Source organism: Meriones unguiculatus, chromosome 12 (assembly GCF_030254825.1).
Source record: "Meriones unguiculatus strain TT.TT164.6M chromosome 12, Bangor_MerUng_6.1, whole genome shotgun sequence".
Lineage (NCBI taxonomy): Eukaryota > Metazoa > Chordata > Mammalia > Rodentia > Muridae > Meriones > Meriones unguiculatus.
This window is the reverse complement of record NC_083360.1, coordinates 67,610,212-67,638,006: the sequence shown is the minus strand read 5'-3', so window position 1 is coordinate 67,638,006 and position 27,795 is coordinate 67,610,212. Positions and strand designations below refer to the sequence as shown.

At 41.5% G+C, this 27,795-nt stretch overlaps 1 protein-coding gene across 2 annotated transcripts; it reads left to right on the top strand.

Annotated features, from left to right (window-relative positions):
- Positions 1–1,043: 1,043 nt before the first annotated feature.
- On the top strand, positions 1,044–27,321 carry Hacd4 (3-hydroxyacyl-CoA dehydratase 4). 2 transcript variants are annotated; one of them, XM_060365825.1, is made up of 7 exons: positions 1,044–1,166; positions 2,353–2,456; positions 4,826–4,953; positions 12,944–13,056; positions 16,729–16,835; positions 19,907–20,032; positions 25,930–27,321. In XM_060365825.1, exons 1-7 carry the CDS (start codon positions 1,129–1,131, stop codon positions 26,010–26,012), a joined length of 699 nt encoding a protein of 232 aa, XP_060221808.1. In that variant the 5' UTR covers positions 1,044–1,128; the 3' UTR covers positions 26,013–27,321. The 2 variants fall into 2 exon arrangements, with proteins under 2 accessions (XP_060221808.1, XP_060221809.1); XM_060365826.1 differs by lacking the exons at positions 1,044–1,166; positions 2,353–2,456 and adding an exon at positions 2,848–3,114.
- Positions 27,322–27,795: the final 474 nt, after the last annotated feature.

The window sequence follows — 27,795 nt, the reverse complement described above, 5'->3', positions numbered from 1 at the left end:
GACATCGGTTTGGAGGGGCTGTTGAAAAGGTGTTCAAAATTTTAGGGTAAGAGATGTGAAAATGTGTCATACCCCCCAGATCTCCCTCTGTACCCAGGCTGCCCCTGGAACCCACTATGTGGCCCAGGTTGATGCTTATGTTGTGATCATCTTCCTGCCTCAGCCTCTAGCGTGCTGGGATTACAGGAATACCATGAATAGGTTCTTTAAAAAGACAGTGTATAGGAGAGGATAAAGACACAGGAGCTGCCATATTGCAGCAGCTAGCAATGGCTTTGGAAAGTGGCTGAGCCTTCAGGGGAGCTTGCCCCTGGATGAAGGCATAAAATGGTAGGACAATTCAAGAGACTGGCATAGTGACAGCTTTGAGGAAGGAAACCATGGCCCAATAAGAAAACAAATTGCTGACTCTAACTTCTAACCCTGCTGTTTATCAACTGTGCAACCTGTGGTGTGTGATATTTCTTAAAGCCTCAACTTCCTTGTTGGTGAGATGGGAGCACCACCACCGTCCAACTCCAGCGTGTAACTGTCCCACCTGTTCTTTGTTGTGGTTGTAGCTCTTTGGGGGAAAAGTGATTTGGGGGGCTGTTTTGTTCTCTTTACCTGGCCGAACCGAATAACCGGAACCTGATCGTCACAACCCCAGGAGACAGGATGCCATCGACCCAAGAAACCAGGGGGAGGCGTGTGACAGTGACATTTAAGACAAAGAAAAGCATTTGTGCACATCACTGCCACCCAGGTCTTCCTGGGCCATTCTCCTACGTTTGTTTGGGCTTTTATGGGAAGTCCCGGCCACCCTGTGGACTGGTGCACCCTGGGGGTCTAGTTAGGTCCAGTTAAGTGTGGACAGGTGATCTCCTAGGGGGCTCTCCGTGCCTGTGATGACTTTGGTAAGCCTAAGGTGCGTATGTGTTTATTCATCCCACGTGCTTTGCATGGCAGGAACTTAGCCCATTTCACGACCTCTGCTGTAAAAAAAAAAAAAAAAAAAAAAAAAAAAAAAAAAAACTTGCTGAGTGTGTTGAGGCCCCGCCCTTCCTAGCCCAGCCGGGGCCTCCCCTTGCGCCTTCCCAGCCGGCTCCTGCTGCTTCCTGGAGGTGCTGGAGGTGCAGACTGTGGCCCATGAGGCCCTTAGTGCTGCCCACCTGGCTGCAGCCCAGGTAGGGCGCGGGGCGGCGGGGAGGGCGGGGCCCGCGCGCTGGGCAGCAACCCACCCCCGGCTTCCACTCACGGGCACAGCCCCTGACTCTGCTCAGGCTCACCACTTAGTGCTCCGCCTGGCTGGTGTCAGCTAGCGGACTGTATTTTCTCCACAGACTGAGGGAGGGGCCTCTGCTGTTTCCCCCCTTTTACGGTTTTTGGAGAAGAGAAAATGGAAGGACGGGCTGCGCGGCCACCTCTTCTCTTTTTGTACTCCCATGAGTCCTTCCCTCCCTCGTCCCCGCTGCGCTGTAGACTTGGGCGCAGGGTGATTGTCAGAGCGTCCTGTGGCAGCAGCGGAGCGGGGCGGATTCCAGGGAAACTAGGGCCTTGGGTGTGTTTACCCGAGGCCAGGTTTGGGTTGGAGTTTTCACTTCCGACCACTTTAGCGGTTTTGATCATCTGTTGACTGCTCCAGAGAGGCGGCTTCCCAGCTTACATACCTCCCATCTCCAGCTAAGAGAAGTCCTTGTTTACACGGAAGGGCCACTGCGCACTGCCTTTTCCAACTCCCTCAAACCAAGACTCTGTCAATCTGGTCATCTCCCCAGCGACCCACACACATTACAACTCAGCTTGACTTCCTTTTTTTGGGGGGGAGGGGGTTGCTGAGCAGCTAAACTGCTTTCTATGTGTGCCTGATGAAGAGGGCTAGCTTCTCTTGTAAAATACAACAGGAGGCAGTGGCAAGCAGAGAGAGAGAAACCCCAATCAGGATGCCTTCAAAACTCAGGTGTGTTCAATTACTGAGTCACAAGGTTGCGACCCCTCCCTCATTTGGCAAGCTGAGCTGCGGGAATGCAAGCTGCCCAAATCAGTCCTTTCGGCATCCACGCTTCCTCCCTGTCAACTCCAAATTTTTAAAACCATCCTCAAGTAGTGGCTGCAAGAGTTAGAGAAACAAGGTCAGAATCGTATCAAAGATGAAAGCGATGTTTGGAAAGGTCCCCACCTTCGGTTTTAAGCAATTTCAATCAATACAGTCATGATAGATAGGTCTATCCCATCAAACTCTAATGGGTGTGGAGGGACAACCCAGTGAAAGACCCTGATATGGAACTCTGACATGGAACAGCTTTCTTTGGCTTGCGCGGTTGGACTGGTACACGAGAAGACGCGGTTCATGGCATTTTTCTGTGTTTACAGGTACAGGAAGCATACATACCTTTTCGTCTACTACTTAATCCAGTTCTGTGGGCACTCGTGGATACTGACAAATATGACAGTCAGATTCTTCTCGTTTGGGAAAGGTAAAACCGCCTACACAGGTTTGGTTTTTTAGCTTTTGTTCTTTGTTTTCATCTGGTCCTGCTGATTGTCACTTTGAACTTCTGAGCAGTGCGCCTGGCACCGTTTGCTTCTCCAGAGTTTGTTCTTCCATACCTGCACTTTATTAGTTCCATCCTAAACCTTTTTGGAGCAGGGAGAAGCTGAGACTGAACGGGAAGGGACATGTCTTACCCCAGAGCAGGCAGTCTGAAAGCAAAGACCTATCTTTGGGATGCTCCATTTTGGTTCCGAACCAAGCTCATAAATTGAATGCATTTTGAGGATCTGTACGTTCCAGCCTGGCATTCTATGCAGAGCAGTGAGAAGTTAATGAAATTCTCCCATTGCTTTCTATCCCCCAAGTTTAGGGTAGCTGGAGATTACCAGTAACTGGATGACAAATTTTATGCCTGGCAAGGCCCTGTTTGATCCCTTAAGAAGTAATGTGTACGTGACACGACACAGCATACCGATGACTAGTCACCTGCTTGGACATGGTATTGATGACTTGAATCATAAGCTTCCTTTGGTTTCCTAAAAAGTCAAGACACTGCTCTAAACTATGCACTTCAGATTGTTAAGTAGTGAATCACCAGATGACTGTCAAAACAACATTCTCCGTTCTCCATCCCCACATGAGTAAGTGTCATCACAGTTTACATCTGTTTGGTGACTCGACAATTTGAGCAACTGCTGGTTTGGCTAAAAGCAAGCACGAGCATCGGCTGGAGAAAAACCATGCTGAGCTCGTCAATCGAGACTCGTGCATCATACCCGTGGCGTGGGCACGAGTGGGCATTTTGTGTTTCCCAGTCTTCCTGAAACTGGGTACAATCTAGCCTCTGCTAATAATCGCAGAGCTATAGCAGAAGGCTTGACCTCCACGATGCGCACTGAGAGGTTTCAAGCAGGGGGACACTGAGATACAAGCAGGAAGAGGCCATCGGCTCCGCACCTTGGCGGTTAGGTGAGGCTGTGTGGGCAGACTGCAGGTCATTCGCATCCCAGGCCCCAGGCGAGAACTCCGCGTAGCTCCGCCCCTCCTGTGGGGAAAGGGGCTTAAGCCAGCGGTGTCTTGATGAAATGCCTGATGAAATGCCGCTGTAACTGTCCTCGTAGCAGCTGCTTCTGATCAGATAAACGTAACTGGCTCGTTCATTTGAAAGGAAGACTGAGGACAAGGACAACAGAATGGGAGACCTTTTCCATTCCTTCTGCTAGTGGCTCTCAGTCTTCTAACGCCGCGGCCCTGAAATAGTTCCTCGTGCGGTGGTGACCCCCAACCATAAAATTATTTCGTTGCTACTTCATAGCTGTAGTTTTGCTACTGTTACGAATTGTAATATAAATATCGGGTATGTGGGATATCTAATATGGAAACCGTGTGAAAGAGTTGTGGGCCCTACAACAGGGTTACAATTCCAAGGTTGAGAAACGCTGTCCGGGGCAAAGACTTACTCAGTACACCAGGAGCAGCAAAGCCTTGAACTTGTGTGACCCACTCCCCTCTTCAGAACTGTGTAGTGGGATAGAAGTGGGTAGGAATATGGACTATTGGTGTGTCAGGAATTGTCTCTGACGGCAGCAAGATAATGACAGCGTCTACCTTATATAAATACCAAGAAAAGAACCCCCGGTGCCTGGTCAGTTATAAACATACAGATGCCTAGAAGCCAATATAAACAGAAAAAAAAAATCACCTTTCAAAGATTCCAAATGTGGCGGGATTTTATTTAAGATCTTAAAGCAACAATTTTGTCACCAGAGGACCATCTGTTCCCTCCTTTTTCAGTTCCTCTAAGGGGAATACCTCAGTTGTGTCCTCTCCAGCACCAACTCCAAAGTTCAGGGCTTAAAACAAAGCCAAAGTCAATGTTGGGGGGTTACCCAAGTGCAGACATCGTGGTATTTGACATCATAGAGCATCAGTGCCATTTCTATAAAATTTCTTTGAAATTAGTGTTCTCATTGCCTTTTTTTTTCTTTTTTCATCAATGAAAAAGATGAGCACATCAGATTTCTTTTTTTAGCAACTTCACCCCCAAGCTATCTATACCTCAAGGGGTTTAGATTCTGACTGATTATGTTTGTGTCAGAACTGCTTCAGAATCTCATATGTTGGGAATAAATGTGACGACACTGACTGTGACTCTTTCCTAAGTTTTGATTGTTTTTGAAAGATGACCAATTGAAAAGAAATGTATATATATATCTCACAATATTTTCTAGGGTTCAGTAGCTTAGTTAGTGTAATTTTCGCACGTACGATAAAGACAGACACCTGCAAATGTGTGCTCTGGTAGAGTCTTGCCTCACCGTGGCCGTGTTTGTTTGTCATTTGCTGACACAGACTCAATGGTGGACACGTTTCACGCTATTGGGCTGGTTATGCGGGCTTGCCAGTCCGTCTCCCTGTTGGAGCTGCTGCATATTTATATTGGCGTTGAGTCAAATCATCTCCTCCCAAGGTTTCTGCAGGTAAGTTTGCTCATGCTGTTACGGCGGAGCCTATTTAAATTTTGACTTTGTCCTATTTGTAGCCCCTACGGATTTTATGGCAGAATTCGTTCGCAGGGTTCCCTTACCTAAGCCATGACAGTTACAATGGCCCACAGGCGTGTTTGGGCGGCGCCACTGGCGAGCCTGTCCACTGTGTGGATCCTGTCCTGGAGACTCCGTCCGCTCACCACTCTCCAGGAATCTCTCTCTGAGGCAGAGAGGACAGTGGAAAGGCTCCAAGCTGAAGCGTTTTAGACTTGGGTTAGATGACCGGCTGCCCACTGGCCACTGTGGGGTCAACTACCACAACCACTGTGCTGTCAATGGGAAAGAAAAGGGGGTTGACATCCAAAACGACTGTGTTTGTTTTAAAGGCAGGTTGACAGAAGACTGGAAATTTACCGGTAGATACTCCACACAGGAAATCCTCACTGGATTAAGATTAAAAACAGTTCTAATGGTATTTTTCCATTAAAAAGGACAAAATAAGGATTAAGTGACTGCACAGAGATACATAAAAAAAAAAAAAATCTCCAGGATTTGGAATATCCATATAAATGAGCATAAATTCAGGTATTCTCAAAAGGAATCTGAAAACAAACTATTTTCTAAACTATCAGAATCTTAGTATCTTTAAATAACCAGCAAATTTAAATACCCAGCTTAGAATGTAAACATAGAGCTTAAAACTTGTTGGATTATAAATCCCTGCATTCACTTGCTTCAAATACCATGAAAATTTAAAGGATACAAATAACAGTCCAATCCTTATGTATCTATTAAGACTCCAGGACTATGGAAGGGCATAGCAAGGATGGGTCAGAGAGATTGGCTGCGTGAGGACACTTGCCACCAAGAATGATGTCCTGAATTTGATCTTTGGAACTCACGTTATAGAGGAAAAGAATTAACTCCTACAAGTTGTCCTCCGACACAGCACGCACACACAGTCACGCACACACACAAATGTTTTAAAAGATAAGGGGTAGATTTAATTTTACTTAGTAAACAAAAATAGGGAAGTAATATTCATTAGAATGAGGACATTTTAAGTTGAAATATCAAGTATTTCAAAAAATCAAGATAGTAATGTACTATATAGTTATATTAAAATTAACCAGGCAAGAGAATCTCCATTATGTTACTTTACAAACTCAAGAGGGACACAGATTGGTCATAGACGCAGTGAATAATTTAGAAACAAAATTTATTGGTATTTCTGACTTAATGGGTGTGCTGTTCTTTGACAATGCCAAAATGTGAACACCAGAATGCTAATTTTGGAGAGCAGAACTAACGGCTCAGAGCGCATTGAAGCTGCATCCCAGCATGCGGAGTTAATCACTAGAAGCTGTATCAAGCTCATATAAAATCTGAGTCATGTTGTCACTTTCACTCTTCTTTAAAGGGCTTAAAGGGCTTCCTTCCTTCCTTTCTTTTTTTTTTTTTTTAATTTGGTAACAGCATTTTCAAAACTAAAGGTTGTGTATACTGTAAGATTAGATAAACTTGTCACGAAGAAAACGGAATTAGAGCTTAAAATATCCTTAGAAAATGCAGACATATTGTTTGCTTGACAAAATTACCTAAACTTGCCAAATTACTATAGAACTGAGTCATCTGAGATTTTGGAGGTGTAAAAATTCCAGACTATTCAAGTGTGGTTTTTAATCGCTATTAATTAAATCTCGAATGGCATATAGAACCAAAGAACCAACCCCCGAGTTGGTCACCTAAAAACAATAGCAAATACACATGCAGATGTATTTATTTAAAAAAGGAGTTTGCTAAGTTCAGTGGAGCACAATGACATTTAAGTGCTCAGTTCTGGGGAAGGACAAGCAGGGCTCAGGGTACGAGGGCCGAGGCTAAGCATCCCAGACGATGAGCACAGCTCATTTAACATGCCTGTCTGGCTTCCAGTTTTACTTGAGGTTTTATCTGCCTTCTGTTGCTTTTATAGCATCTGTGCTCAGAATGGGACTGGGACTGGAAAAGCTTTATAAAGCCATCAAGGTAAAGGCTCATATTCTGTGCCTTTCTTTATAAAACGTCTGCAGACAATTAGAATCCACTCTTTAGGGGACAACTCCAAGTACTCCACTTACAACAAAACCCTAGGTTGTGAAATCATGTGTGTGCTCCCATTTCCCCATTTTTAAAATGAAGAAATGGTACTTAGAGCAGCTGAGTTATTTACACTGATTATGGCTGACTGCACACAGTATTTTAACAAAATGCACCTTGTCCTGCTGCGTCAGAGAGGACAAAAGCTATGTCTACAGAGCTGTGATATTATGATATTACCTTCAGGGCATGACAAAGACACACTGGAATGTGTGTTCTTTTGAGGACAGGTTTTCCAAAATGTCAAGAATAATTCCAGCTAGCATGAACAATGGATTAGGATTAGCTAGTTGAACAAGTAATGTAACATCTAGCAAGTGCTGGTGCCTAGGGAATGAGGGTAGATATGGGTTTGTTTACTGTTATTAAATGTTTTAACCTCACACATCTAACGTCAAGCAATAAACCATAATTTTTAAAATTATATGCAGTTGCTAAAACAAAAAGTAGAGAACACATGCACTATAAGACATCTATATTTTATTTTTAAAAAACTTAGGAAAAAATCCAAGACTTAACACAAAAAACTGTTTATTGACTTTTATTGCTTATAATAATTATCTATCACTTAAATTATTTACAGGAACATAACACAGAGCTTAGCACTTAAGTTATATAAAGAAATATAATAGGGCTTTAATGTTATTAGTTTCAAGTGGGAAACTTCAAAAGATACAAAAGAAGCATGTTAAAAATGACAATACAAATGAAAGCTAAGAGTTTTCCCTTTCCAGCCCTTTCCTTCCAAACAAACTTGCATATTTCATTGCATCAGTTTTGTTTTTTTTTTTTTTTAAGTTAAATGGGGAGTAGCTGATTTCGATAGATTTCTCTCAAGAAAACCAAAACCCAAAAACTTGATTGTTGCAGAATGGGAATACAGCCACACCTATAGGGTTGATTTTGCAGAAACCCCAGAGGCTTCTCTTGACAAAACCTCTGGACATTTTAACTTAAAAAAAAAAAAAAAAAGAGGAAAACAACCCCGAATGAACCTTTTAAGCACAGTGTTTGATAGGTATGCCTTACAGGAAACTCTAAGAGTAATATAGTTTAGCTGAGTACAAGTTCAGCGTCATATCCAGGCCCTCCGTCAATCACCATGAGCATTGCTGCAGATGTATTAAAAATGTCCTGCAAACAATACTTCCTACAGATCTGGAATCGGAATATTGACAGTACAACTCTGAATACTGTGTTCTGAAACACTAAGATCTTTTCATTTTTGTCTCTTTGGTGGCCACTCCAAAACTACCATCCAGACAATGTCATGTTCCTTAAAGGAGTTTCTCCTTAAAAACTAGACACTGAAACAAGAACCTCCTGGCTGTCTGAATGAACATTATACATGTATACCACAGATAAATAAATTTTTTTTGTTTTTTTTTTTTCAATGCAGTTTATTCAGGAACATTGAACAATCCTCGGACCCCGGGGAAAGCCAGCCCACAGCTTAAATAGCCTCTGGGTAGCCAACCCAGGCGTGCCATGGGGGCAATGCAGATAGGTCCACATACATGGAAGCAAGCCAGATCCTCGGCCTTAGCCAAATGTGGAGTTGTTCGTGACAGAGAGCACTCACCATCGGGAAGGTGGAAGGCGGAAACCAGCTCCATCTTTAAGGCATAGCATTCTGCAGCTCTCTACAGTTCCCCCTTTTTGTTTTAGACGCATCAGGCAAGAGTAGAGGTCTGATCTCTGATATTAGAAATAAATTGGGACTTTGTACAGATGTTCATTTAGGTGTCATCCACCCAAAGAGCATCAGACCCGTCCGATACCTTTTTCTCAGAGGCGGGACCTGGGGCATCAACCCGCATGCAATCAGACATGCTCTTCTCTGGGTCCAAAGCGGCTGACCCTGAGTGCAGTGCTTAGCCTCGCACCCTGAGCGTATCATTTTAGCTTTTTATGGTATCCAACCATGCTTGGGGAGAATGTCCTGCTTCAATGGCTGTAAAGGCCTGAATGATCATGGCTGCATCACACTGTTGTGAGACTCTAATCTTGCATATATACCACAGGCAAACCAAGGAGACCAACACCAGAAGGCCTGCTAACGCTCCCATGCCCGCCCATTCCTTCAGATGATTCATGGCTGCAGCAATCCATGTTGATAATCCTGTGGCTAGTCCTGCGTCCACTCCGGTAGAATTTACTGTGACAATGGCCACTCTCAGCTGCTCCATCGTAGTATCAAATTCTCCAGTCCAATTACCTAAAATATAGCTCGACAATTGTTTAGACAGATTTGCAGCACAGGAAAAATTCTCATGTTGTATGCTAGTGACACAAAGTCCAGCATACAATAAATGTTTTTTAAAGTATTTTTAAAGAACTTATGTGTTTAGCCAGATTGCTTAGTGAGTAAAGTGTTTGTCCCACAAATCTGGCAAGCTGAGTTCAGTCCTCTGGGATGAACTCTTAAGATGGAGATAGAGAAGCAACTCCAAAAAGTTGTCCTCTGCTGTCCACATGTATACCATGGTATTCACATCACCCACTCATAGCACACGGCACAGCGTCCACCCCACAGTTCATTGAGGTTTACAGAAGGACAGCTGCGGGGGCACGCACATGTCATCCCGGTGCTGGGCAGGTGGAGAAAGGAGTTCCCGAATCTCACCGACCTGCCTTAAAAAATACAGTGGCCAGTGCTAGGAAACGACACTGGACACCAACTCCTGGCCCCCACACACACATTCACCTGTGTGTCACCTCACATCCAAACATGTGCACATGCATATACAAATCGTGTCCTGTGTTTTTTTTTTTTTAAACGTTGATAGAATTTTAAATAATTACAATTTTGGTAAAATAATAACTTTGAGGTAGAAACTTGTTGATTTGAGAAATTCTTCCTACTGTTGTGGTCCTGTTTTTACAACCCTTCGTTTTTTCCTATTTCTTGAATTGAAAAAAATACTGTTTGAAGTTTCATACATTTCTTAATGAATGTTGGGCATTTTCACGCCTCCTCCCCCTCCCGCTAAAACAATTCTTCTCACTAATCCCCACCCCCACCTTCATGCCTTCTTTTGTATATGGACTACTGAGTTTATTTAGAGCTGTTTGCTTGAACCATCTAAGCTCAGCTAAGAAACCCTTCACTTTTAAAAAGTACCTTGCCATTTAACAACGTAACTTCAGTCTTTTTTGTTTGTTTGTTTGTTTTAATGCAAAGGTCACAGAACGAGGCTGAGGAATCAGTTTTCTCTTTACCCCTCTCTGAGGGTTCCAGGATTTCATGTTCATTCAGGTTACCAGGTAAATACCCTGACCTGCTGAGCCATCTAGCCAGCTGTAGAAACTCCTTTAAAGAATAGGCCTGGATGTTAGGTTCTGGAGTCACTGTTACAGTTACTGTCCAGATTTTGATTCCACACACGAAGGAAGCCATTATCACCTGGTAAAACACATGCTTTTGTGTAAAAGCAGATAAATAATAACAGTGCCTTCTCAGTGTTATTGTGGAGATGAATGTAAAACTGTCAATTTGGAAATTGGCAGAAAACAGAAAACATTGACTTTTAACAACTTACTATCTCTAACTAAACTCCTCTGTTTTGCTGCCATTGAATACAGCTAAATAACTATCAGATAAATTGGGTTGACATTGTATATGGCAGGAATCTTCCTATGTCTGTACACATGCTGGGTTGGCACTTGGGGGCATGTCCACTGCTTATTTCTATGCAACTCAGGACTCCATTGCTAAGGACTCACAGAGTCTTCATTGATGTTTTAATATAGTTTCATCATACAGCCTTAGGCTCACTGTAGATTTTCCTCTGTCCTCATCATTTAAAGGGCAGCCTGACATAATAGATTGCTTACAAATCTGGTGACCAGGAGACCTGGGCTTCCTATGTATTCATGTATGGACACAGCATTTAAATTATGTAGTTTCCAGATTTCCTCCAAATGAGAGTGGGGCTGGTCTAGTATTAGAATGGTTCTATGTAGAGGGTGCCTTTTACGTCTAAAGCTTTTAAAGTACTCAAACACGAGATTAGAAATCTATGCCATATGCATTCATGCGTGTGTATCTCCTGAGACTTTTAGCCAAAACATAGGCTCTCTGAGGTTTAGGCATTAATCAAATGCAAGATGAGATAATGCCTAAGTATTTGCAAGATATTTACGTCTTAATCTAAGAGCTGCCAGGGGGCACGTCAGCCAGGTTGGGTTACTCAGTTTAGAATAATTTATATAAACACAATTCAGTCAAATAAAGAAACTGGACAGTTATATATTAAAGGACTGACCCAGGGAAAAGAGCTCCGTGGATAACTCCCATAGACTGACTAAGTTTGACTCATGTCTAATTCCCCTTAGCCATGCAAGGCCCCTCTTGACTAACCTCTGTAGTCATAAACATGCTGACATAGCTTATACACATGGATGTCTGATCATGTGGCCTGCTGTTGACAAATCTTGGATTTTTTTACACCAACAGCCCATGATTCTGTTGTGGATCATTCCAGATTTTTTATTTTTTCCCTTAATCAGCTTTAAAAAAAAAAAAAAGACGCTTATGAGAAAATACAAATCGATCCCTTTCTGTTTTCTTTTCCTTTGCCACTAATATACTACATCAATCTCAAGTCTATTTTTTTGACCACTGAGAGCAAAGAAAAATGCCCTATTAAACACAAAAATGTGCAGGCTGTGTTAATATACGCAAGGCACTTGAAAGAGGACTGTGTTTTACTTAAGCTGGTAATTGGAACAAAGCCAAAAACATCTGAATTCTCAATGATCTTTAAATGCTTATCACTTGGCATATATAATATCTATTCCAAGAATGTGTTAAATTTTATTTTCCACTGGCTTATAGGGGTTAGGATTATATTACTTCCCCGCAAAAAGAAAAAAAAAAAGCTACAGTGGCTTCTCTACTGGCTAAAATTGAAATTTCCGGGCCTGTCATTCAAAACCTTTCACAACCAGGCCCCAAACACATTGTCAATTGCTTTTCTTATTTTTCCTCCTCCACACCACCCACACCGGCCTCCCCATGGTTCCTGCTCCTCCACAGGACCCCTCACACCATCACATTGCTGCTTCTGCCCAGGCTGCTCTCATCGAGGGCGTCTTTTCTCATATCCACTCTACTTGACAGTTCCAACCCACCAATCAAGAGCCGGCTGAAATGCCTGTCTTCGAACCTCTCTGCCTCCTCCTCTCTGGCAGCAAGCACCTCCTTCCTTAACTGTATCTCCCTCTTCAGCAAACTGCACCACAACTACATTTCCCACGACTAACTCTGGAGGAAGGGCCATTTTCACCAAACCAGCTATTACAGTGGTTCTCAAGCTTTCTAATGCTATGACCCTTTAAAACAATTCTTCATGTTGTGATGGCCCCCAACCAAGACATTATTTTTGTTGCTACCTCATAACTGTAATCTTGCTGTTGTGAATAGTAATGTAAATATCTGTTTTCCAGTGGTCTTGGGTGACCCCTGTGAATGGTCATTTGACCCCCAAAAGGATCATGAGAACCACTGACCTAATAAATACATAGTGGACATTCAGGTAGGAGCTTGCCGAAGTGAACAGAAATGTACATATGTCAAAAGAGAAGAAATAGCTTGACTTGGATAAAATGTTATTTTTGTTTCACTAGATATAATTTTAAAAAGTACAGAAAAACAAACAAAAAAAGCAGGAAATTAACTTCATTCATAACCCAACTCTTTCAAGGACAGCCACTGTTAATAGTTTAGAAAATGCATTTCCAGTAAAGCATTCTTTTAAACAAAGCCCTGTTTTGGAAAATTAGAAAATTACCTAAATGGCTCAACAGATGGTCCTAATTCTTAACATGTTTCTATTAGCTCACAGAGAGAGTAATTATCCTCTTTGGGGTGATCACCAGTCAAGAGGAAGTCCAAGAGAAATATGTAGTGTGTGTTTTATTCATTTTTTGGAATCTACTGGATATGGTAAGGTAAGTAAGCAAAATCACTGGACATGGTGGTACGCAACTTTAATCTCAGAGGAAAAGATAGGTAAATCTCTGTGAGTTCAAGGCCAGCCTGGTCTACATAGCTGGTACCAGGCCAGCCAGGACTACATAATGAGACCCCGTGTTAATCATCAATCAATGTGCTGAAAGAAGGAAAAATTGCTTTAGTGAAATGAGCAATAGCTTCTTACACTGGTTACTCTGAATGAGACAGAAAAACCTGATTTATATTAAAATATATATATATATTACATATTGTTTTATATTAAGATAGAAGTATATATGTGGGGCTTTCCAGAACAGGCATATCAAGAAAAATGAAAACAAATCTTGGTATTCCAAGTGCAAATCCAAGGCCCTCAGGTTTCCAGCAAAAGCCTCTGCCATGACACCAACCTGTAATGACCTCACAGTTATGTACTAATAGAAGACACCTTATCATTGTTCTAGCATGTGTTATTTTAATAACAAAACAGGACTTTTATTACTTTTCAGAACCCACAAAGTTGGTGTCCTAGTCAGCTCTAGTTGTCAACCTGACATGCTGGAAAAGAGGAATCCTCAGCTGGGGAATTGCCTCCATCTGACTGGCCTGTGGAAGCATTTTCTTGATTGCTGATTGATGGAAGGTGGTCCAATCCACTGTGGGCCTGAAGTCTCAGTAAGCAGCTTTCCTAGTCACAAGCTTCAGGTCCTGTCCTGACTTCCTTCAGTGGTGGATGATCACCTGGGAGTCTTTCTTCCCCCCAAGTTAGCTTTGCTAAATGTCTTATCATAGCAACAGAGAAGCATACTACAACAGTTGGTTTCTGTGACTTCAAGAATATTTTAACATAGGACCTCATTTCTCTGGGAGAAAATGTACCCGTATATCCATTTCTGTATACAGCTGCAGTGGGAGCTAATGGCTTAGTGTTCAGCCCCCCAAGAACTACTGCTGCTTCAAACATCTGGATAGGAACAGGTCCCAAAATAATCTCTGTTTTTTGGCTGAGATTGTGTATTTCATTCTGTTTTATTATTATTATTCTAATGTCAATAACTCTGCTAAGTTAAAATATAGACTCAACAATGGGTTTAGTCCTAAAGATTGTATGTGTACTTAGTAAGCTATTTAATGTTTTTTTTTTAAATATAGTATTTTAGACTAAGACGTTGGTAGCCTGTAACTTCCTGTTTATACAAGTCATTGGTTTGTCAGTAGAGACCACAGTCTTCTCATATATTGGAATATGAGTCCACCCACCTCAGTATCCATTCTCAGAGAAACTCGACAGAACAAAATGACTTTCATATTGAAAGTGGTAGTAAACTATTATGGGCTGGTTTGGGAGCACATAGAGGACACAGCAGGATGAAACCCACCTCCACCGCCTATTTGCTATACAATCTTGGGCAAAACCCACTTAACTTTGTGTAAATAACTATTTTATTGAGATATAGTTTACCTACCAATAATTTAACCTTTTAAATATAAAATGTAAGGGTTTCCATATACTCACAGAGATCCACAGCCAAACGACATTTTTATCACCCATTAGAAATCCTATACTCACATGCACACATTTCCTCCTGATTCCCTCCTTCTCCTGGCCCAGGCAGCCATTTTCATACTGTAGGATTTTCATACTATCTTTATCAATTTTCTTCTTTGTGTTTCATATAAATGGAATCACTAAATATTTGGTCCTTAGTTACTATCTTCTTTTTCCTAGGAATAATGTTTTCAACACACTGTTGTAGCATGTAAATGGTATTTCATGGCATTTTGTGGGTGAAGAATATTCCATTTTATCAACATAACATGGATTATCCACATAGTTGATACATACTTGCATTATCCCCACATTTTGGCAATAAGGCTTATTGCCATGAGTAACCATGCATAAGCTTGTTTCCCTTATAAAACCCTGGGGCTCTTCTTTAGTTACTGTCCTCTCTGCAAAATGAGGCTAGAAATATCATCTCAATCCACTGTGAAATAATTTGCATAAAGAAAATAATGAACAGGGATCTTACTCATTGGTTGAAGGCACCTGTGAAAAGATCACAACTAACACGAGAGCTCATGGTGAGACGGACGCTTCCTCCTAAGAACATGCTAAGGACATCTGTACTTGCCACTCTGTTCAATGTTGTCCTGAAATGCCCAGCCACAGCAATTAGGAAAAAGGTGTAAAAGGCATCCAGATGGTAGAAAAGTGTAAGTGACCAACAAGTTTACAAGCATTGTACAACACAGGATCAATACAAATTGGTTGTATTTCTATTCAGTGAACTATCTGAAAATGAAAATAACAAAACCAACCCTGTGTACAATAACCTCCGACAGAATGGAGCACTCAGGAAAAAAAAATAGGCAGACCCAGTACAACAAAGATCTTGATAAATGGAAGGGCATTCCACATTGGAGACTTAATGTTAAGATGCCAATACCCATAAATCAATCTGCAGAGTCACTGACAGCCCTGTTCGAAACTCAACTGGCTTTGAAGAAAGTAAGGCTGATCTTAAAATTCACGTAGAAATCTCAATTCAAACGCGTCAAACTTCTGTAAGAACACACTTGGTCTCAATTCCGAGCAGCACTAACTGTGAGTGTGGTGCGACTCTATGGACCAATCAGGAGACAGAATTCACAGTCAGAGGCAGCCTCTTCTAGTGTGGGCTAAGTTTTGACAAAGGTCCCAATGGGGGAAAGAAGAGTCTCCTCAACAAAAGGTAGCGGGATAACTGGATACTGCATGCAAAAGATCACGTTGTATTTGACAGCGTACCCTTAGGACACCAAAGCCACAAACAACAAAAGTGAAAAAAAATAATTAGATGATTTGAACTGTCTGAGTGAGTTCCTAGGATGGTTAATATTAGGAACTTGACTGGATTCCGAGGGCATTAAGGAGGCACACCTTTGGATGCTCCTACGAAACCCCAGAGTTTAGCAGAGGAAGACCTGCCCTGAATGGGAGTTGTTTCATCTCATGGGCTGGGATCCTGAACCGAATGAAGAAGAAAGAACGGAAAATCAATTTGTGAGTCAATAGGCCATCTGGGTAATTCTGATGTGTGTTGGAGTGTAGAAACTATTAGTTATTTATATAAATAAAATTATATTGAGCACTTTGCACTAGCAGCTTTAAAATTACCGACGCTACCCCAAACCTGCTCCTAAGGCCAGTTCTGATTGTGTATCAGGGAAAACTGCAGAAGCAGAGGGATGGTAGATATGAATTTGGGAATTTGAATTGTGTTTGAATACATTCATCCTTTAAAATGTGTGCAAATAGGTCTGTCTTTTCAAGAAGCCTAGCTGTTGCTGCATAAATGAGCTTGGCTTTTAAATAAAATTGAAGTCATTAATCATGGAAGCTTATAACTGTAATTTCTTGGAAGGAGGTAAAGCTACATTCTTGCTCTGTTCAGCTGTATAATTATCTATGATCCACCCCAGGAGACAAGCCAGAGAGACACAGGTTCCCCCTGCAACAATACACCATATTTACCCCTGCCCTTGCTTAAATGGTAGGAATAAAGCATGTAATTTCCACACTTCCAGTTTTATCCCAGTGTTTAATTTGTAGTAAGGTGTTTTCTTCTCTTATTTCCCAGACAGCAGCAGCAAATGATGCTCATGAACAATCTGTCTCCTTCTAGGTACACATACAGCATGCTCTCAGTCATAGGCATATCCTATGCTGCCTTGACATGGCTCAGCCAGACACTGTGGATGCCCGTTTACCCTCTGTGTGTTCTTGCCGAAGGTAAGAATCATGGGTTGTATTTCTGACTGATATAAGCCATTGAGCTGATTCCTCCCTACATTTTTTTGATGAGGAAATTTCTATTTTTGGTAGTTCTTGGCTTACTGATGATAAGAACTAGAATCAGTGTATTTCCTTGCTGAAAAGAAGCAGCAAAGTTCAGCAGGGTGTGATGGGGAACACCTGTAACCCTGGGGGCAGAGGCAACTAGGCCGACCTGGTCTACGTGGAGATCCAGGCAGCTAAGGAGATAGAGGAAAAACCTGCCTCAAAGATTGAGAGAGGAGAGGGAGAACGGGGTGAGGAAGGGAAAGAGAGAGGGAGCAAGGGATAGAGACCTAAGGTTTAAGGTGGAAGGGTCCCTGGACAGGGTTCAACACTGGGCTAGAAACAAGCATCCGCATCCAGGACCTTGTCTGCATTAACTATGAGTTTGGGGCAACCCATTTTACCCCTGAGTGTAGGTTTAACACATAGAGAAGGTAGAGTTTAATACTGTTTTAATACTTAGAAATCTGGTTTTCTCTGGCTACAGTGCTTCCTACTACCTCAGAGACATCCTACCTCTGCCACTGACCATTAGACCACCTTCCCATGAATATCCACTTTCAGAGGGAGGGCCCTGACTTTTCAACTAAGGGAGTTCTCCAGGACAGCACCACAGATTAATATTTTATAGGGTACCTCTCCGTTGCAACTAGACATTGGTATGATCCTTGGTTGCATGGCCCTAATTAAACTAGTTCCATATGCACACACAGGTGTCTGCCTTTTGCTTCCTTCCTTTCTCATATGCCCAAGTATACATGCTCGAAAAACAGAAGATCAACTATTGCCTGCATTAATAAAGCAAAGTTAAAGAACTAAAGTAAGCATTTTTCAAAGGACTGAGGCTAAGCAAAGAACAAACACTTCCCCCAGTAGTGGATTTGACAGGCTGTAGGGAGTTTCTTCTGAAAGTCATGATTAAAGATTTTAAATAATGCAAAAAGCATGTTAAAGTAACTATAGAAAAACACAAACATTACAAGGAGGGTGCTGTTGCCAATAACTAGTATATAAAAAAAAAACACGTTTTCAATATTTAGTAATGGCTAGAGACAATAACTCATAATTCAAATTTTTATATTGTTTTTAAAATGAATTGTTAAAAACTGGAATATACTATTTTCAGAAAATAATGTTTTACAAACCATTAAAAACAACAACAAAAAACCTAGTCGCCCATTCTTTAAGAATGAAATCCCTCATTCATGGAAGGTTTGCTAAGTGCATTTTGTCTTGTCATATGGAAATGCTATAAAGAACACAAAAGGAATGGATGTTGGGAAGAGTATAAGGTTTACATTAGGAGGAATACAATTGTAAGATATGTACAGCAGAGTGAGCACAACCAGTAATAGTGTACATTACCGAAAGAGTAAATTATCTCACTACAAAAAAAAAAAAAAATGAGCTGTTGAATACCAGAGTTCATCATTCAGCATTGTATACATATTTCAGAACACCACACTGTGACCCATAAATATGTACATTATGATTTTTTATTTAAAACAATATTAGCAAAATGATTATTTTTTTTTCTAAATACTATATAATGGACTCTTTCCCTAAAAAATGGGGGAGGAATAGGTATACAAGAAACATTTCTATTTTTGGTGTTCACAACTCTAGCCCCTTTCTCTGTTGAGGGGAGCCTCTTTTGATATGGATGCCATCAACTCCCTCTCTTTCACTAGCTTGTAAATCACTCTCCCAGCAACCAAAGTATCGGCAGAAGATAATCAAGGCGCACACACGATACGGTGTTAATGATGATTAGCTCCAAACAGTGGAGAAAGGGTGGCTGTCATCTCTCCTTTGCGTGTGCTGAATGTTCCAGAGTACAAAACTACTCAAGGAAAGGAAACCTACTTTAAGTAAAGTTAACAACTCTTATTTAATTTTAAAGCTATACTTTTTTTATGTCTGATAAATTCAACAAATAAACAAAATGCTCCTATAAACACCCAAGCGAATGTTGGGCTGCTTACAGAAGCATGCTGGAGACCTGGAGGCAGCCCTTGTTAACAGCATGTTTGGGGTCCACTCGAAAGCTTGCACCAGTGCCACTCACCCTTTATCTATGCGCCTTGGCTCCCGACTTTATCACACTGCAACCTTTTCATCTTGAAATAATTTCAGACTAACAGGAAATTGTAAAAACAGTGCACTGAGGAGCTAGAGTGAAGGCTCAGCAGTTATGAGCAGTGGCTGCTCTCCCAGAGGGCCTGGGTTTGGTTCTCAGCACCCTCAAGGTAGCCAGAACTGTCTGCTACTCCAGTCCCAGAGGTTTCACACCCTCTTCTGGCTTCCACAGGGACTGCATGCACATAGTGATCTTACAAACATGCAGGGAAGACACTAAGACACATAAAGTAAAAATCTAAGTACATTTTACTTCACTTAGCTGGATGGCAGCAGCTTAGATAATGACAGCATTCCATTTTACTGCATTTATGCATGTGATCCTTTATATGTACCTAACACTAAGCTAGCCTCCCCACACAGAATAATTTAGGTCAGCATTTCATAGAGGTCCTCTAAACTTGTATTAAATACTTCAAGGGCTGATCAGAGAGAAAACAGTCTAAAGTCAGTCATGGTGGCAGAATGATGGGTGATCCGTTTTATTACTGCAGAACCTCTCAGAGTCTTCACCATATTAAACTCCAAGAGAAAAATATACGCAGCACTCTCTGTACCTGACTGTCTCCCTGTTTGTGAGCGAGAACAGATCTATTTTTAAGTCATCGTTTTAAGAACTACTATACCGTCTTTCCATGTAAGCATGATATGTGTGGATTCAACAGCAACACAACTGGGTAATAATTTACTAGGAATGCTGGAACAATTCAAGGGACATAATCACTCCACAGGTTTCTGTACCAAGCTCGCCTTTAACTATAAAGATTCAGCAATCATCAGAAAACTGTCATTACCAATTCAAAATCTCCTTCATTAAAAAGATACACACATAAACCTCTGTAACCCAGAAGGGGAATCTTTACGATCCTTTTTTCTTTAAACAGCATTCACCATCTATCAGTCACTGCCTTATTTTGAGTCATTTGGTACCAACTCTACCATGCTGCCATTTGACATGTCCACCTATTTGCCTTACGTGCTGAAGCTGTATCTCATGATGCTCTTCATAGGTAAGTAGGTATTTTGTTTTTGGATTCTTCTATTGACTTGAACAGACCTGTAAGCGTGAGAGGAACTAAAGAGGAAGCCCAATCCAGTGAACTAGATAGTCCGGGTAAGGCCCCTGATGCTCTTTGTGGTGCATCACGAAATCAAGTATTATGCAATTTCACTTTACAGCAAGAACAATGCGACTAGCAGAAAATATGCTTACAAGATGCATGAAATACCGACGTTTGAGCACAAGGACATATATATAAAACAAAATGCCAAACAGAAGGATTAGCTATTTTTTATTTTTTCCATTTATAACCACTTTGTTTTCTGTTTGGCTTTACATGCTAGTACTTCCTGGCAGGCAAATAGGAAGTTGATGATAAAGGATCAAGAAAAACTTAGAACAAAAACTTACAGTTGTGGGGAGGGAGTGGGGTGACAAGCTTACGAGCACTTACTGTTCTTACAGAGAACCTGAATTCAGCTCACAGTCATCCATAGTTTCAGTTCCAGGGGACCCATTCCTTCCCTTCTTGCAGCAGGCATGTGTGTAGTGCACATATATACATGTAGGTAAAATGTTTATACACACATGAAATAGATCTTTCCAAAAGTTGCTCTTAAGCCAGGCTTAGTGACATATACCTTTAATCCCAGCACTTGGGAGGCAGAGGCAGGTAGATCTCTGTAGTGAGTTCCAGGCAGGGCCACATAGAGAGAACACACTCATACACACACACACACACACACACACACACACACACACACACACACACAGAGAGACAGAGACAGAGACAGAGACAGAGGGAGGGAAGGAGAGAGGGAGGAGGAGAAAAGAGGAGGAGGAAAAGATACACACACAGAGAGATACTTCTGTGGCATTTCAAGATGGCATTTCAAGATGGATGAGTAGAGGCATCCAGTATTTTGCTCCACAAACAAACAAATAAACAAACAAACAAACCACAAAGCAATAGGTATAGAGCTTCATTCTGAGGTGAGTAACAGAAAATATGAGGAAAAAACTAGAACACGGTAATATTAAGACCTGCTGTAACAACAGACACAAAATATCTGAGTTCTTGTCATGCCATCTATACCACCAGGGGTGGAGGAATCTCCTTCTAGATGAGGGTGAATAAACAGAGCTCCAGAAAACTGTGTTGAATACAGGGGACTGGAGGGCTTGCCCTCTAAGATGAAGGTATGGTCAGTAGAGCGTAGGATCAGAGCAGTGCCAGGACCCGGCATCCCTTTCCATAGATCCAAGCACCGGTACCTGCCACTCACAGGGTAAGACAAGACTTCTGCTATTGCTTCTCTGACCACAGGGGTAAACTGCAGCACCCTTGAGCAATTTGAAGGCTTTACCTAGAGCTTTTGACTACTGGGCTATGGCCTGAGATGGCCCACAAAGAAACCTAGTCAGGTGCTGGCTGTGCCCTGCTTTCGCTGTCTCCCACAGAAGACAAACAGAAGGCCACTGAGAAAGTCCGAGAGAAACTGCAATTTTTTTTTGAAACCAATGGAAATACAGGATCCCAAACCCATGGGATATATAAAAAACAATGCAAAGGATAATGAACAAGAACACAAAAAGGAAATATTTCAAATAAACAACATCATGCATCTCAAGGACTAGGCACAGCAAGAATGAACCAAATCTCAAATGAAATAAAAATTCGACCATAAATAAACCAGAAAATAGGGTATATACCAAAGGTCAGTGAAACAAAGCTAGTTATTTCCTTGAAAGGACAGAAAGAGTGGATAAACCTTTCAGTTAGAATAACCCCCTAGGAAAGACTCTACCCAGGGTAGAGGGTATTAAAGTGGATGCTAAGACTCATAGCCAAACTTCGGGCAGAGTGCAGGGAATCTTATGAAAGAAGGGGGAGATAGAAAGAGCTGGAAGGGTCTGGAGCTCCACAAGGAGAACAACAGAACCAAAAAAATCTGGGCCTAGGGGTCTTTTCTGAGACTGATACTCCAACCAAGGACCATTCATGGAGATAACCTAGATCCCATGCACAGAGGTAGCCCATGGCAGCACAGTCTCCAAATGGGCTCCCTAATAAGGGGAGCAGGGGCTGTCTCTGACATGAACTCAGTGGCTGGCTCTTTGATCACCTCCCCCTAAGGAAGAGGCCACAGAAGAAGACTATGAAAGACAGTCCTGATGAGACCTGATAAGCTAGGGTCAGATGCAAGGGAGGAGGACCTCTACTATCAGTGGACTGGGGAAGAGGCATGGGAGGAGATGAGGGAGGGAGAGAGGGCGGGATTGGGGAGGGGATAAGGGTGGGGCTACAGCTGGGATACAAAGTGAATAAATTTTAATAAATAAAAAAATTATATTAAAAGAATAACCCCCTAAAACAGAAGATCCCAAGAAACTAAGTGTTAAAGGACACACTATCACCCAAAGCACAGAAGTACAGAAGATCAGTTGGGATTATTTTGAAAAAACTACCTATTAACAAACTGGAAAATCTAGAAGAAATGGAAACATTTCTGGATATGAAAGACCTACCAAAACCCAAGCAACAGTAGACAAATTCAACAGGATACAGAAAAACCTGAACAGACTAGTAATGAAATAATAGTAATAGACTAGTAATGAAATAATAATAAAATGGTAATAAATCTCCCAATGCAGAAAAGCCAGGATGAGATGGCTTCACTGATGAATTTTACCAAGATTTTAAAAAGTAACCAGTACCAGGCCTTCTCAAATCAATAGGTAATCATTTGGGCTAGCATTACCATTACCAAAACTTAATAGGAAATTAAAAGGATCTATAAACCAACAGCCCCAATCAACATCATCTTCAACAAAATACTAGTAAATCACATAGACTGCACACTGTAATCAGGTAGGCTTCATTTCCAGATGCAAGAATGGTTCAGTCTCTACCAATCAATAAACTACCGTGTGATAAAGAGTCATTAGAGTAGATGTAGAAAAGTCATTTGATAAAGCTAAACATCCATTCATGATAAAATACAAGAACAAGTTATGTATTATAAACTCAGAACTAATATCACGCTGAATGTTGAAGAACAAAGTATTTCCTCTTATCATGAACAAGACAAGATGTACACTTTCCTTGCTCTTTCTCAAGGTCACATTAATTTTAGTCAGAGCAATTAGCAAAAGAAAAGGGCAAATACATAGGAAAGAAGGGAGTCAAATTATCCATGCTTGCAGGTGCATAGAAAAAAATCTTAACAGTGGATATGGTGGCTCACACCTGAAATGTTAGCACTCAGGAGGATGACACAGAAGGTGGTCAGTTTGAAGCCAGTCTGGGCTAAAGAGTAAACCTTGTTTTAAAAACAAAGCAAAGCAAAACAAAACAGGGTCTGTTAGGTGGGAATCAGTAAAGACTTCACCAAAACTAGTAGGAGAGAGGAAAAGATTGAGTAAAGTAGGAGGATAGTACCAACAGAAGAAGCTTTTGATGTGGACATATCTAGCACCTATCTATATAGCTAGATATAAAGTACTCCACACCCTTCTCTGAACTTTAATGTACTTTAGATGAAGACCTCAAAAGTTCATTCAAATCAACTCTGTCTACTTAGGACTCTAATTTCTGTTTTTAAAATAGTCCTTCCACACATTATGAATTTGCTAAGGAGGAATTTACGAATGAAATCTAAGTCACAGTAACCATAAAGCATACCTAGGTATAAACTAAGGAGGAACAATTCCTCTACAAAAGTGTACAAAACACTGATAGAAAAACTGAAGATACTAAAAGATGGAAAGACTGACTATTTTTCATGGATTGGCAGAAATCATTAACTGTCCAATTGCTCAAAGTGATCTAAGGATTCAATACAATCTCCATGAAAACACTGCTGACATTTGAGGTCTAAGATCATCAGTCAGTGGGTAAGAGCCGGGCTGCACAAGCATGTGGACCTGAATTTGAATGCCCAAGATCCAGCAAAAAGCTGGCCATGGCCATACACCTATAACTCGGAGGTGGTTGGAGGTAGAAATAAGAGAATTGCTGGTGCTTGTCCTTGTCTCAGTGGAATAAGGCAGAGGGTGCTAGGAGCTGAGTAGCTCTGCTATAGCCAAGAGCTGAGTCTTTCCTTGGCTACTATATTTGTACATACGGTGTGTGCAGCAGCACACCAAATGTGCAAGTACTACAAAAACATACCTACATACACTTTCAAGAACATAATTTTAAAAAGAATAAGACAACAAAAGGCATGCTGCGTAAAACAACAACAAAACCCCATAAAGTTAGTAGGCAAGCCCAGAAGGTCTCCATCAAGAAGAGCAAAGCTGGAGGCATCACAACACCTGAGTTCAAGACAGAAGGCAGAGCTCAAGCACCAAGCAGTGTGGCACTGGCATAAAAGGCACATTTACCAGTGAAACAGAATAGAGAATCCAGAAATAAACATGCCAACAATAACAATACACACCAGAGAAACACAGTGCTGGGAGGACAGGATACACACACACACCCCGAGACTGACACATGACCCCAACCCTTAGCCTACACAGACACTAACTTAACCTACCAAATACTTTAATCTAAGACCTGAAACTCTGCAAGTATCATCAGAAGACTGCAAGATGTGGTACAAATGATAATTTATGAATAAGATGCCAAGAGCTCGGAAACAAAAGCAATAATTAATGAGATGGAATCAAATTAGAAAGCTTCTATACAGCAAAACAAATAACAGAGCAAAATGAAAACCTACAGGTGCTAACTATTCAGAAGATATAGAGACCTCAAAAACTTTATTATGAAATAAGGAATACAATTAGAAAATGTGTTTGTGATCTGAATAGACTTACAAAGTATATGTATATACAACCAATTACTATGAAAAAAAAGTTCTGTTTCACTAAAAAAAAGGGGAACAGAATCAGTCCAGTCAGATTGGCTGATTATCAATCAAACAACAACAAAAACAAATTCTAGTAAGGATGTGGAGAAAAAGAAACCACTGTTGCTGGGAATTCAAGTTAGTGCAGCTACTACTACAACTGTGGAAGTTCCTCAAAAGACTAAAAATAGAACTACCATATGATCCAGTTGTCCCCAAAGGCAGGGCAAAAGGAGATGAAGTTAGCACCAGATGAACAAGAATGGATACACGGATGATTGTGGCAGTATTCACAACTGAAAGGTATGGAACCAGCCCAGGAGTTTGTCGAGATGGATGGATACAGAAAATATGGTGCATGCTCACGCAGTGGGGCACTGAGCCCTAAAGGGTGGATACAGAAGAATACAGACAGGGGGCATGTTAGTCAAGACAAGCCATAATGTTCTCTCTTACATGTGCAAACTTAACTGGCATGAACGTGGACTTGTGATAATGAGGGACTGGAAGGGCGGCAGCAGAGTGGTGAGATTTGATGAGTGCATCCCACATGCATGTGTGGAAATACCATACTGAACCCACAACTATGTACAGTAACATACATAGGAAACCTGAAATCAAAGAGTAAAGCTATTTAAAAGTAAACCAGTTAGATGTATTGTGGGCTAATAGAAAATTATATTTGAACAAACTTGACCAACTAAGTGTTTTCCAGGAAACTGGGGAAAAGACTTGTATTATTTACATTTTCCTACCCCTACCCTCCACAAATTATCAGGATAATGATCATGTCTGAGAGATAACAGCTCTGAAGTGTAAGAATACCACATATAAACAAAGGGAGAAAAGGATGGTTTAGAGGCAATGAAGAAAGCTACCAAAGAAGAGGGAGAGGGGGAAGGAAAGCCCTGCATTAGAGTGAGCTGGATGGACGAGTTTGCTTACATTCCCTTTCTCGTATAGTCCAAGCAATCTTCTGCCCGTGTCCTAAAACCACAGATCTTTACAGAGAAATGGCTAACCAACCTCACTTCCTTTTGCACCGCAGGTATGTATTTCACCTACAGTCATCTTTACTCAGAAAGAAAAGAAGTCCTCCGAGTCTTTTCTGTCAAACAGAAGAAAATGTGAGACAGCATTCCTGCCCATCACACAAGAGAGAAGACGGGCTGGTGGATTAAGCTGCAGCTGATACAGCGCTGGGCATCTGCTGGAGAGAAAGAACTTAGAATGACAAAAATTTACAGCATGAAGGCACCATGGCACCTTATTCTGCATCTACTGTGCTTTAAGAACAAATCCTCAATAGGCTCAGAGTGTCCTGTTTTACCAGGGCTCTGGATTCATACAAGTTACATTTACACTGTGTGCAGTCTCAATGTTTCCCTGTAGAGTTAATGAGAAAGTCACTGGAATAAATTCAGTTGACTTGAGAAAACAATTGATTAACTTCTGCAACCACAACTAGCAGATTTATGGGAAGGGACTGTTGTACAATGCCCTCTTTAAATCTAACATGCTCTATGGACAAAAGTCTCTGCCCTTGGAACCATGAACATTACATATACTTAGAAAACCAAACATCTTCCTGTGTCTTAGCTCAGGTGGCTGCTGTGTCACCAAGTACACCCTTTACCCCTTACAGAACTTAGCTGTCAAAATACAAAAACTTGTTTCAGGGTTCAGGAGGCTTGGAGGTCCAAGATCAAGATGCTAGTCAATTCATTAAGGGTAATGTAGATGTGAAATGTAGCTCTAATCTGCCACTCCAAGCAGGAACACTGCTAGTTTGCGCTGTAGCTAATAGAGATGGGAAGACAACTGCACTTCTTGGATTTGACAGAATGGACTCTTGAGCTCTTTGGATAGATATATATATCCTTTCTAAGACAAGGGTGATCTTGAATCACAGATTATCAGAGCTGCCTCCTAAATGGCATAGCAGCAACTTATCAGCCCTGATTTATTTTTTATTTCTTTGCTTGTTTTTGTTTTTTGAGATAGGATTTCTCTGTATAGTCCTGGCTGTCCTGGAAATCACTCCGTAGACCAGGCTGGCCTCGAACTCAGAAACCTGTCTGCTTCTGCCTTCTGAGTGATGGGATTAAAAGGTGTGTGCCACCACCACCTGGTTGTCAGTCCTGATTTTTTATGATGATGAGTTCCCTAAGAAAATGGGTCTTCCACTCCAGTACCCTCTTCTTTCTCAGCTCTGACCAAAGTCACCTTTATCAACCCCTTAAATTTGATAACAGCATCTTAAAACTCTTCCACCGTCTCCTCATTAACGTCACAGCAACTTTTCGACTGCTGTGCTTTGGGTGTAACAGTGCCTTGCCTTCTGTATCCACTGCTCTCTCAGGCTGTATTGCTGCAACAAAACACTATTAAATTGAGTGATTCTGGAAATAAAAAAGCTCAATATCAAGACAAGGGACAAGTGACTCTTGGGTGTGGATACAGATGGATACCTCTTTGCTGTGTGCTCACATGGTGGAGAAAGAAAGCACTTCCCCAGGTCTCTTCTTGTGGACTCACTCATCTTCAGAAAGGCTGCCTCTTCGTCCCTAAGTACTTCCCAAAGCCCCACCTCTAAATTCTTCCCGCCCAGAAGATGTCAGCATCTGCTAATTCACATCACAAAACATTTTTAGCAGCCCCTTGGTTACCATGAGCTACTACATTTTGACTGTGACGTGGTTTCAGACAACCGCATAGATACCCACTTTGGTGCCAAATGTACACTTTTCAAATCCAATCTGTGTTTGGATACTTCTGAGAGGCGTCCTGTAGCTTTAACCCCACACTGGTGCATACCCAAATACTATTTGTCTTGGCAACCTGTGCTTTCAAAAGCTGACAGGAGAGGACTTGTAGCAAGACCTCGTTTATGTAATTAAGAACATGGTCTAAA

Coding starts and splice junctions, on each gene's coding strand:
- Hacd4 (XM_060365825.1), top strand. CDS start 1,129: ATGAGGCCCTTAGTGCTGCCCACCTGGCTGCAGCCCAG. Junction 16,836..19,906: donor TCTGTGTGTTCTTGCCGAAG/GTAAGAATCATG, acceptor TTCTTTAAACAG/CATTCACCATCTATCAGTCA. Junction 20,033..25,929: donor TCTCATGATGCTCTTCATAG/GTAAGTAGGTAT, acceptor TTTGCACCGCAG/GTATGTATTTCACCTACAGT.